Below are 13,057 nucleotides of genomic sequence, written 5' to 3' on the forward strand. Positions count from 1 at the left end.
CATATTCTATACATCCCTTGCCTAACACACAAGCAAATTGGCAAATTTTGTGGAAGACAAAACTAAACAAAGACATTCTACCAACACACATGACTTAAGTGTAGAGATAGGTTCTGCTATACATACATGCATACTACATCAGTTCCTCTTGGACAGACTGTGGAAAGCCACAAAAATACTGCTTTGTAACATATAAGCCTGCTTTACAATACAGAAAGAAGGTCATTCAAACTCATATGAAATACATATGTAGATATTTTCTACAGGACAAGTTAAACAGTACATCACACTATTTTGGTATACTGCACAAGGGAAATGGCGAAGAATCAAGCAACATAAATTATATCTCGGCAACTAAGGCAATGACTTTTTCGTCTCGAGTCAAAATAGAATTTCATGTTTTCATTCTCCTGTTTCATCCCATTCACACAGACAAATCTGCCTCCAAACCGCAGCACCACTTAAAAACTTGAGATTATTGTTCTTGTCCATATGAGTTGATTGCCTTCAGAGTGTTAACAGATTATACAGAGTTGTGTTTGCATTGAATGATTTCATGCACAGTGCTAAGGAGGAATCTGTGTGTGTGTTTATATATAAATTATATTGTAAATGCACACTATCTGTGGACTACACTTCGAATATACACCTGCATGCTATAGACACACACTGGCTGTAACCAATAACACTCCTGCAGGTGCAAGAGTCGCCATAATGGGATTCTTGTCGTTAGAATCAAACATTGGCCCATAGTTCTAATGTGCAATCATGTAATAGAAACGGGTGCGTGTCTATGAGTCTCCTATAAGGAATCTGGCACCGGAGTCTACACTATGGTCAGGACATACAGTACACAACCCCTACAGGGCATTAAAAGTATGAGAGTTTGTCTTTGTCTGTCTGTCTGTATGAATGAGTGTGTATGTGTGTGTGTGTGTATGTGTGTGTGTGTGTGTGTGTGTGTGTGTGTGTGTGTGTGTGTGTGTGTGTGTGTGTGTGTGCATGAAGTAATAGAAAACACCTGTGCTGGAAGATTTGCTGTTCTTCATCAACCATGGAATATGCTTTGTCATAAAATACCCTGCTACATTTCACTCAGACATTCCTGAAAAATAACTAGCATTCCAATTCTAGACATACAGTAGATGATCAAAGTTTCCATTTAATATAAATTGGCAGGAATCTGGCAAAGTAACCTACATCAAAGAATACACTTGATTTCAAATGTCTAATGAGTCATCACATTGATTACTGTATATATGCTAATTGTACCACAGAATATCATCTACAATGGTACTCCATCTGTAGTGTGTGTATATTGCTTCATTTCAGAGCCTATGGCAGTCTGCTTACTAGGAATTAATCTGAAATAATCACCATATTGTTGGTAAATATTCTTCACTACTAGATCACTAAGACAGATGAGAAGAGGAGAATGCATTAACTTGCACACTTCACATGTATCAAACATTGAAACACAAAAGGAAAATCTTGCAGATTTGCATATGAATTGGGCATACCTGCTATTCTACTTATCACAAATAATCAGCCTTAGAAGGCATCAAAAAATCTCATAGCACACATGGAACATTATAACAAAAAAACTTTACTTCCATACACATTATATATTATTGCACTTGAAAGTTTTGCAAATTTCCTTATTTCATTGTCACCAACTTGGAGCATATCGATAAAAAAAAAAAAGTGCGTAGGATCAACACACTAACATGTAGGTGTGATGATACTGCGTAAGTATAGAAGTTAACATAAAAGAGAATGTTCTGTTGTATTTTAACCAAAATGTAAAAGGTAAAGGATAAAAATAATCAATTGAAAGCCTCATGATAAGAAAGGAAGTATAAGGAGCCATGGGGTAATTCTTCTTATTCATATTCAAGCATGGAGATAAATTATCTCACACATGCAATTAAAGGCACACATCAAGTTTATTTAAGCAAATCGCCTTGCGTAATGCTCTTGCAGCTTCACAGAGTTGAGACACAATACTGAATATGGCTCTTTCCTACTCAGTCACTGGAGTAATATCAAGATCACAACAGAGTTACTCACACTGATTATTAGTATCATATATTACTATATATATTTTATACATATATGATTCTATACACTGTACATTGAATAACAGTCACTATACATTGTACACACGGTAGAAACTAATATACAGATATTCTATGATAACATATCACAAAGTATGAAGGATGTTTATATTCACTGTCAAAACAATCCAAATGTTTGGAAAACTCAAAATATTCAAACATATTTTCATCCTCAGAATGCTTCAAAGGGCAACTTGAAGGATGTCAAAAACCTGCTGCAGAAACATCTCACCTTGACCAAAACCAAAACAATTTAATTTGTTTCTTTCCTTCACTCCTGTAACTTTTCATCTTTGTGTCGACTCTTCCCTTTAATCCATGGTTCATCACTTCCCAACCTGATCACACATAAACCACACCTTCCCACCATGCCATGGGAAACACCCTTGTAGTGGGATTGGTGTGACATATCATGACTACACAAGGTCACATGTCATCAGTGTCTTGCTGCCAAGCTTTGCTAATGAAACATGATGAAAATAATCAGCTGTTTAGATCTCCCAAATGATCCAGCGAAATTTGTAAGCCCACAGCTGGTTAGATAATGCCTACACAGCTAAAAGTTCAAATATACTGTGAGGTACATATTTGTTAATCAAAGTGGCACACTTGTTCTGGCTGAACTTTATGTCCAATTCTCTGTTTTCCACTTAATGCCATGTGCAAAAATGTTGGAACTTTGTATATCAGAAATCAAAAAGTAGGGTGATTTAATTGTACAAACAAACAAGTTTTGAGTATCAATAAGATAATTACTATAATGTGTTCATTTGCATTTTTGCTCTAACCCAAAGATGGCGAGACCCTTTATTACATAACATCCATTGTGAGCACAACAGAGTATAGGAGAGCACTAAGGGGCCCACTCTACACCCCCATATTTCCTGGACTGTGCTTCCTGGCAGGTTTGAACTAATCTTCCTGTCATATCATCACAACAGACGAGCTAGAAAAACTTGTTTTTCAAACAGCCTGTAGAAACAATCATGGCTGTTTCCCTCAATCACAAGCCTCTACTGATCTGACCTTGACAGCTATCTCTCCCTCTTTCACTGCCAAAATGATACCCGTCTACTTAGACTTCCAAATCTCTCCAACTTCTCCAAATACAGCAGGAAGCTGATTGATTTACTTCCTCTTAAAGTGGTAGTTGTCTTCACATTACACCCAAAACAGCAAATATTGAACATCCAAACAAAAATCCATCACTTTCTCTTCATTCACGACTCCATTTTCTGTTAATACTGCAATAAACTAATTGGTCTCATGAGGGGGTATTTAACCTCCTTGAATACAGTTGATTGTCCGCTATTCTAAAGTACAATTCACTTCATGGTTTAAGCATACCATATGTATGTTGTAAAGGTGATGAATAATTACCATAGGAGAAAAAATGCAGTCTATGACAACTATTCCTGATAATCTTGGCAGCTCTTCAGCAAGACTAACTGACATTTGTATGCATACGTTTCAAAGACTTCGTACGGACATATCAGTGTCTTTTATGACAGAAAAAAACAAAATCCACTGACTTACTGTCTCCAAGAGTCATGACAACTGGTGTGAATTGTTGAAAAAACCTGCCCAGTGTCTGTATTCAGATGTAGAACTTGATCTTTTACAGAGTGCAATACATTATGATGGTTTGACTCCTTCTTAACTAAACTGAATCACAACTAGCTCAGTGAAACAGCAGCAATGTCAAAGTTAGCTTCAGCAACATTCAGTCCCTGTTTATAAACCAGGGCTTCATGGTCACCATGAAAGAATTCCTACAACTTCACAGTTGTTTCTTGTATCAGGCTATTCATTTCTACAGCAATACCTTAGCAATCAAGACGTCTGATGCAACTCTTGTGCTAACTTCAAGCTAGCACACTGTAAGCCTCATTAGCATCGAATCAAGCTTTGAGAAGCTTCATGCTCAAGTTTGTCCATCGATGGCTTGCATAGACATCCTCACCCTAGTAGTCTCCTACTACAGCCCCTTGATTACAGACCAGTTCAGCAGGTCAGCCTGTTTGCAACACAAGCACCTCAATGGTTGTAATGATGTCATAGTGTCCTCATACAATAGCGCCCTCTCTACTCAAGGCTGGCTGATAGTTTTGCTATCCCCTTTGCCTCCTCGTCCTCCTTTTCCTTCGTAGGGGGTTTGCGGATTTTTAACTTGACCATCCCTGTAGGCACAGCCTTGAGGAAAGTCCAAGCTTCAAAGTGTGTCAGTCCCAAGAGTTTTTTGCCGTTGACCTCCACAATCTCGTCACCAACATGGAGCAGTCCACTGCGGTCTGCCACACCTCCCATAAAGATCTTCTTGACAGTGATTGGCAGGTCACCCTTGGGGGAGCCCTTCCCACCTTCCACGCTGAAACCGAGACCCGCTGGACCCTTGGCCATCTCAATGTCCTCTGTATCACCCTCTTCCTCTGTTAAAAAAAGCATAAAGGCAACAGACATTTTAATTTCACGAAAATATCGAATTGGTTACTTGCTAAATCTTTGCAAGAAATGGAAACTAGATTAACGCCTCAAGTTGATACACTCTTATTACACACATTAATAATCAATATCTTCTGCTTCATGAGGAAAATGCAGTTTAACAATCTATTTGTGACTTCACCCTGATTTCACTGATAATTTTAACAAGAAACTTTGAAACATTTGGCAGAAAAGGCATTCATTAAAGTTACACTCTAGGGAATGAAGGTGTAGATAGGAGGAGAGAAACCAATAAGAGACAAATGTGACTAGCATGTTGACTTGTTGAAACATGGACCCGAGTATACTCTGGCAGCTATTTGTGGGAAATGTGTTAAGAGCTAAATCAGACTGAGAGAATTTTTGATGAAGAATTTGACATAGAAAATGTAAATTCACACGACTGCTTATCCCTTTGTGTTCCTGACAAGATCTCCATGGCAACCCTCCTTACCTGTTTCCTCTAGCTCCAGTGGTCTGGCCACCACCAGGACCACATCTCTCCTCTTTGTCTTAAGCAGGGCCAGGGCCTGGTTGTGGGTCACATCCTTCAGGACTCGACCGTTGACTGAGATGAGGCGGTCACCTCGCTGGATTCTACAATCCCTGTCAGCCAGTCCACTGGGAATTACTCGGTGCACCTGTCATTGAATTGACATAAAAATTCATCTTGATATGGCAACTTGTCTCATAGCGAACAAATAATAATAATAATAATAGTGGCTACTTGTATAGCGCACAGGTCCACTTTTCAGTGCTCATGGCGCTTCAAAAATGAAAAAATATCATATATTTACATGCATATACATATTCAAACATTTCAACAAAGAAAAAAATACAACTAAGTTTTGATGGACTACTTATATGGCATGTGATACAATCACAAAAGTAGAAGCGACAAGTTGATCTTCATATCATGTACAAAGAAGCAGCACTTTATAATAAACATTCAATCCCTTCACGGTGTGTTCATCAAGTTTCAAGGCACTCCTCACAGGCAAGTCTTCATCACAAATGATTAGCAATTTAATCGTCGTCTTGCTTTCAATAGTAAACATATGAAAAATGTATGTGACAAAAGTACATGATATTAGTTTTATGCCTGTATTACACCAGTAAGGCCATTTTAAAACACTGATCATTTGTGAAAATGCCAATATGTTGATTTATTTTTTTATTTTTTTATTTTTTTTGGCAATGTACACCCTATTAAACGAGGAGCTGTCATGCAGAAACACAGTGAAACACTCACCGTGATTTCCCGAACCTCCTGGTCAACCCCACCAGCCACAGTCAGCCCCAATCCCTGGTTCTCGTCGTCCTTGTGGAGGACAATGACGGCGATGTCGCTGTCATCTGCCTCATCTAGGGATTGGTTGGCCTCTTCGATGAGTTTTTCCAGCTCTCCAGTTGAGAGGAGGATGGTTGAGTTTGAGCTCTCTGAGAAGGATCTCTCCAGGAGACCTCGCTGGGAGAAACTGGGCTTGGTATCATCTGCCAAGAAACAGAACAATCAAGATGATGACTAAACTCAACAAATTTTGAACAAGTTTGTTTCATCTCTCAAATCATGGTTTTGATTTATAACTGATGAATAAAATATCATGACATTTTATGTACATGATACATTTACCAGGGATGTGGAGGAATTGAATTGAGCAATCATTTATTTATTTATTTTTTTTAATGATACTCAATCTTTATTGCTGTATTGTGAGGCTGGTGCCAAAACTTGAAATAGCTTGCACATCTTGGTTTAATTCATCTACATAAAGTCTGGGTTTGCATTGTAAACCTTTATCTCAATAAAATCTACTAACCATTTTTTATGAGTAATTTACTGGGGGGGGGGGGGGGGGAGAGAAATTGCATCGACTAAGTTTTTATGGTTCTTATTCCTCTTTCCATTACAAAAGTGAGACAAAGACTGTAATGTTTATAATACATATGCACATTTCTCTAAAGCTTGATAACGTAACATCATGGCATGGAGGTGTAAGAAAAAAATAAGAAGGCAATCCACAGAGATAAAAGATTGCTGTTTCAACAGTCATCAAATGACATTGAACAGCTGACTGGCTACATGTTGATATGAAGGGCTGTTCATCCTATGAGCTCTGTCCTACAATGAAGACTTCCTGTGTTTGTCCCACTACCAAGCTACTGACCAGACAATGGCTGACAGTGTGCCATCTTTCTCATTTCTTCACATTTCCTGTTTACCTACAAGCCACAAAGTTGATTGTTGCTATGGCAACACATCCTGGCAATATCTCAACATTAAAATGAGACAGACTTTACAAGGTAAGCACAAGCAGACAAACAATCTTCCAGACAATTTGTTCAATGACAAGAAAAGGAAAGGAACACAACAAAAACATCTTCCTAAAGACTGATTGTCCTCTGTCAGCAAACCCTACATTGTATTACATGACGTGTTGAAATGTGAGTAAGATCTGCCTTACAGAAAAAAAAAAACACAAGTTAAAGATAATAAAAAGTTTTGGTACCTCAAAAGCTTTCCTGAATTTCCTTGTCTTGGTTTGTGTTTCGGGTTAAAGTACGTTGTCTGTGAGAATTACTCGCCCCAAAGTGCTCTCATGTCTTAGTAATCATGCAATAATGGTTTCGTACCAGAGCCGACGCTGACCAGCGTCGATAAATATTGTACGAAACCACTGACTGCGACCAGCAGCGTGCAGCCCATTGTACGCATAGCTAACTGCGACCAGCAGCCCCATACGCAGAGCGTAATGGGGCTTCGCATTGTAGCATTCAGGATCATGACAGATTTAGTATCGCGGGTAAATGTCAACTTAAAATCCAAAAATTTCTTCAATTTGAACACTTACCAATTAAGTTGAAGTATTGAAAACAGGCTTCGAACAACGTTTGGTTCTGTCAATAGTCCCTTTCTGTTCGAATTGATGACTGAATGTGACTCGGTCGAGAGGACCTTGGGCGAGCTACATACACTGGATACTATGGCCAGCGCATGCGCACACAAACATCTTATCCGTTCATGGATTTGAAATTTGTGTGCGGGCTGCATATGATGTGTTCGCAGCCACTGGCTGTAGTATTCAGTGTACTGTATGTAGCTCTCCTAAGGTCCTGTCGACCGAGTCACATTCAGTCATCAATTCAAACAGAAAGGGACTATAGGCAGAACCAAACGTTGCCCGAAGCCTGTTTTCAATACTTCGACTTAATTGGTAAGTCTTCAAATTGAAGAATTTATGGGATTTGAAGTTGACATTTACCCTGCGATACTAAATCTGTCATGATCCTGAATGCTACAATGCGAAGCCCGATTACGCTATGCGTATGGGACTGCTGGTCGCTATGCGTATGGGGCTGCTGGTCGCAGTTAATTGCATGATTACTAAGACATGAGAGCACTTTGGGGCGAGTAAGTCTCACAGTGTTAGTCATATGAAAGGTACTTTAACCTGAAACACAGACTAAGGCAAGGAAATTCAAGGACACTTTTGAGGTACCAAAACTTTTTATTATCTTTAATTGTAGGCATCTTACTTATTGACTGCACACATGATGCATGCTACACATACATACACGATTGAAAGTCATTGCAATCGCAGCTTCAACCGTGCATCACATTTTAGACACTGCAAAGGTCAAGAGTTAAATTCTGTGATGGATGTAAGATTTGTTCTGAATACAACCTTGTCGCTCTACTCATCTGAATCCTTTCCACAGAAAACTTGGCAAATCAGGTCGACCACAAAGCACCTTGACATTTGGGTATCTCTGTCACCATTCAATTAAACATGCATGGCCCTGATGCTGTATCATTGGTTGGATCATGATGACAGGTGGTGTAAGTAGTATATGACGAAACTTGCTGATATGAAAATCTCTCGCATTGACAACTTATCATTACTATCCTCAGCATACTACTGGGTGGCTTTCATGAGATAAATCATGTTTGGGCTTAACTTAACATGAGGCAAATTAGCACAATTTGTTAATGATGAAGCAAATATGAACCATTTCAAAGGCTCTATGCAAAAAATAAAAAATAAAAACAATAAACTAATCAAAAAATATATAGATAAAGAAATAAAACAAACAACTGAATAAATAAACAAATAAAACTGATTTTATCACTATTGAAAAACAGGGGCCCATTGCATAAAAGTTACAATTATGGTAACTTTGCCATCCAATGGTAACTTCCATGGAATTCTTGATTTTGATTGGCTGTTGAGTATTGTTACCACTGGATGGCAAAGTTACCATAATTGTAACTTTCATGCAGTGGGCCCATGGTGTGAATGTTGCACATAGGAGGTGGCACCAAACCCTTTTGGCTTTACTTCCATTTTATCCAAATAAGAGACCTGGAATATGCTTGCTGTAGATGCCTGCAAACATGCCCAGGATTGCATTTTACCCATGACTTGCCACAAACACCTGATAAAACAAACACGTTGCAGCAGTGATGTTGTACTAGTCATAGTGGCTGAGCCAGCTGCTGGGATTTCAAGGTTAAAAAAAGCTGGCAATTCATAATTTGTCACTTCTTCATACTCCCACACAAAGCTGGGCTATCAGTGATAGAAGATAAAAATGTAAATGATGTATTCGTTCTATGAGTGGTTAGCCCCTCCCTCGTATATCACTAACCACCCCCCCCCCTCAAAAAAAGAAAAGAAAAAGAAAAAGAAAAGAATCTTTGACAATTTATTTTTTTTCCTGCTGAAAAATTCATTGTGAATCATACTTGAACGTATTTCAACTATTGGACACTGCCCAGTTCACCAACATGAAGATAAGGAAATCCCTCAAATCTTGCTTTCGACATTGAGGGGAAAAAAAAAGGGGGAAAAAAAAGGCAACCTGATAAAAGTCTTTTAACCCTTTCTGTGCAAGGGACATTGGCCAGGGCATATAATGCTATGGGGTTTTCTGTGCTAATTGACACTCATAGCACCCAGAGGGTTAACAGTCACCCCTTTTATGTCAAGGTCTCTAGTTTTGTTTTTCTTTAAAAATACATACTATTGTAACAAAACTCTGACATATCCAACATCCTCTTTTATTCCTAAACCCCAAAGTCTTAGGAGTATTCAATTCAACCATGTGGTGGTTTACTTGATGACAGCAAATCTTTCCCACATGCCTGCCTTATCATGTTTCTTTCATGTGAGGTGTAAACACTTAAGTTTTCTACCCCTCCCCCCACACCACCCCATTCTCAGTAACAGTCAATGTGCCCTGTGCTGATCTCATGGGAGTTTACCCCTGTTCTTTAGAAATCATTTCAGTGTCAAGTACTGACTCATAAAATGGTGGAATCCCTCATGATATCATCCCGCCCACATATAACACGTGCACAAACTTCTTCCCTTGGAGCAGCCCCACCCATTGGTGGTAGCAATTCTAGAACTATTGAATAATTCTGCCCGAACTATGTCCACTGATAGTGGTCAATCCTAATCACATACAAGGCCCACTGGCTATTTGCTTTGTTTCGGCGCATGACTGCCTCACAAGGTAACACATGATTGCTACATGATAACAAAAGCTCCGCTAAATGGGCAAAGGTTCCTATTCTCTATGCTACCCTCTGACTCACTGAGGCATAAACCAATACCAGGGCGTCTCTCGGAGTCGCACTGGTTGACAAATGGGTGGCATCTACTCATCGTAAGATCTCTTACTCACAGCATTTCTAGAAGCATGACCCAATAGCTTGGTTTTTGCTTTGTGCCTCATTTTCTTTTCAACATATAGTGATAAATAACTGTTTTCTCATTCTTGTGTCCTTTTATAGCTACAGGTATCTAAAAAGATACTTTATTCAAGGCTAATATTCAGTAATTATTTCATCTACAAACATGGGACCCTGTCTATCAAAACAAGTCTACAAAGGAGTAATGAAACATTTCATGAAATTTGTAAGACAATGCAGTTTCAGCTGTAGCTTTTTGTCTGTGGTATACACAGTGATGTATACATCAGTTTAGTAAAGATTACAGACACCAAACTGCAGCTGTTTTTTGTTTGTTTGTTTTTTGTCATAGTCATGTCATGATCATTAAATCAGGAAAATAAACATACAATTGTATGAAATGTCACTACTGCAAACATTAACAAATCTACACTGCTATGATACCAGAACAACAATGTAAAATATGTTCCTGCATAACCAAACAACCTAAGCAAATTGTACAATGTATCTGGAGCATCCTTTGGGCTGATTGTATGTGGCCTATCTATTTCAGTAAGATGGCTGGTTGACTAAAAAAAAAGAAAAAAAACACAACAAAAAACAACAACAAAAAACATACACACAAAAAAAATAAATTACAGTGGACTTCCTGCTCTGCATCTAAGAATACTTTAAAAGACAAACTTGTTTTGTCTCATTACACTCTGTCACAAGAATCAGACATGGCTAGCAAACACTGAAGTCTTACAGGAAATAAGGCACAAACACTGTGTCTCTATCCCTCACTGATAATAATAAAAAACACATTTTGATTGGGATAAAAATACTCATCTAGAGTTATGGGTTTTTTTTTTTCTTCTTACACAGAGAAATCTTAAATAGTTTTCGTTCTATTCAGGGTAATGCTAAATTTATATTTGACTCTGGGTCTGTCGTCGTTGTTGTTGTTGTTGTTGTTATTGGGGGTTTGCCACCCACCTCAAATGATCTATTCTAAAAATGGCTGTAGACAGTGGAACATGATGGCTAGTTATGAGCTGACTTGGTAGCTTTGGGAGTGGATCAAGGAATCTTACTTTGAGCAGTTATTCCTTAGGCTTTTATAACACAGCCAGTGAGTGAAAGAAGCTTTTAATTGAAAAAAAAAAAAGAATACAGAAAAGGATTTGGTGTCCCATAGGTTTTTACTTTCATGCATGAACACTTATATAGTGAACAGCTACAAAGCTAAGTTCATGGTGTAAGAGATCTGCAATACTTTCTGCTCATCTCACATTGTATAGCTCTATTTACATGATTATTCACTACTTATGAAAATCAAAACTAAGTTATTTTAGATGATTGACTTTTGAATTCACCAATGGTTGAAGTCACCCTATAAATACATTAAAACATGATTTACTTGGCATTCTAAAAACTGGGGAAAAAAGCAATGACTAATTTGAAAAGAGTTTTAGTTTTTTTCTCACTTATACATTTGTAGCAATGTTCATTAGACAGCACCACTGCCCACAAAAAGTGAAGTCTTAATACAGCTAAGCAGGTAACATGACATATCTGGCTGTACGGAGTTTACAGAGAAATTTATCTTTTCATTATCATGTCTATCATATCATATTTTGTTCTCTCAACATGACCAGAAATCTAACTGACCAGTCACAAGATTATGGTCTGTCTTTCTGAGTGAGCTCCTGAATGAGCATTTAGCGATAGGCCTACATGGTAAGCATAGGAAAGAGGGAACTATTACAAGTTGCACATTGGAGAACAAGGTACTGTATGCTGATATGAGGTACAGGTATTCTTTCCACAAGCTGTGGAATAATGTTAGCATGTGATAACTACCCATAGGTACACATGAGTGACATACAAAGTTGATCATTAGCATCGTTACATCTTTGGTTAAGAAGAAGAAAGCTGTAAAGCAACTGCCCTGTTAAACTAGCCCTACTCCTCTTTAGCTGAATCTGTTATATTACCATAGCAAGCGATACATACCAGGTACTTGAATACTCTGTAGCCTGAAATGATTTAGTTAATCACAATCACCAGTATGTACCTCAATATAACATCACTGGTCCGCAGGATACAATATAGAGTATTACATGACGCACAAGTTGAGCTCATATAGAGACCTAACCCTTTTTTGGTATATATTATGATATGTCTCAACTGATTCCCTGGAAAGTATTTTATGAATTTTATCAAGATGAATAAACAGAAGGCAAGTATTAACTATTATGAGAAAGATTCTTAAGTAGAGGCAGTTAAAGAAAAATATGAGTTAAGAAAAAAAGAGAAGCTTACAATAAAAGCCATAGTCCCACCATGGGTTGATCTGGAGAGTAGCTGTCATGATGTCTTCTCCTAGAGTCCAGAAAGTTCAGTGGTCAATGACTGCTCGACAACCTTTGGTCAAGCCTGACCAGATTCTTCTGCCACGATGATATCAGTGTCTTTTAATTCTCACTTCTTCCAAACATTCACGTAATCCTGATTTGATTTGATTCTTATGGCGGTAATAACTTCATACCAGGAGGAACGTCAATTAGAAGGATACAGCCGAGTTCCGCCAGTCTAGTCTGATCTTTGTCACACACTCTGAGATGACTGCCACTGAATGGAAAACCTGATACTCTCTACCAGTAGACACTAACAAATCTGTGCTAATGTTGTACACCAGTGAACATTGAATGGGTGAAGAGACAACCTCAGCCAATAGTAGCCCAGGTTGGACAATGAGATAAGCACCCTTCAGCCC

At 38.3% G+C, this 13,057-nt stretch overlaps 1 protein-coding gene across 1 annotated transcript in view; it reads right to left on the reverse strand.

The window, feature by feature from the left end:
- Window positions 1-2,810: 2,810 nt before the first annotated feature.
- Window positions 2,811-13,057, reverse strand: part of LOC140231338 (uncharacterized) — a 157,559-nt gene continuing 147,312 nt past the window's right edge. The window contains exons 16-18 of the mRNA XM_072311494.1: window positions 5,851-6,092; window positions 5,053-5,239; window positions 2,811-4,546 (exon numbers count right to left, since the gene is read on the reverse strand). Coding sequence (XP_072167595.1) covers window positions 4,203-4,546; window positions 5,053-5,239; window positions 5,851-6,092 — 773 coding nt within the window. The 3' untranslated portion in view covers window positions 2,811-4,202. The remainder of the gene's footprint in view (window positions 4,547-5,052; window positions 5,240-5,850; window positions 6,093-13,057) is intronic.

Source organism: Diadema setosum, chromosome 7 (genome assembly GCF_964275005.1).
Source record: "Diadema setosum chromosome 7, eeDiaSeto1, whole genome shotgun sequence".
Lineage (NCBI taxonomy): Eukaryota > Metazoa > Echinodermata > Echinoidea > Diadematoida > Diadematidae > Diadema > Diadema setosum.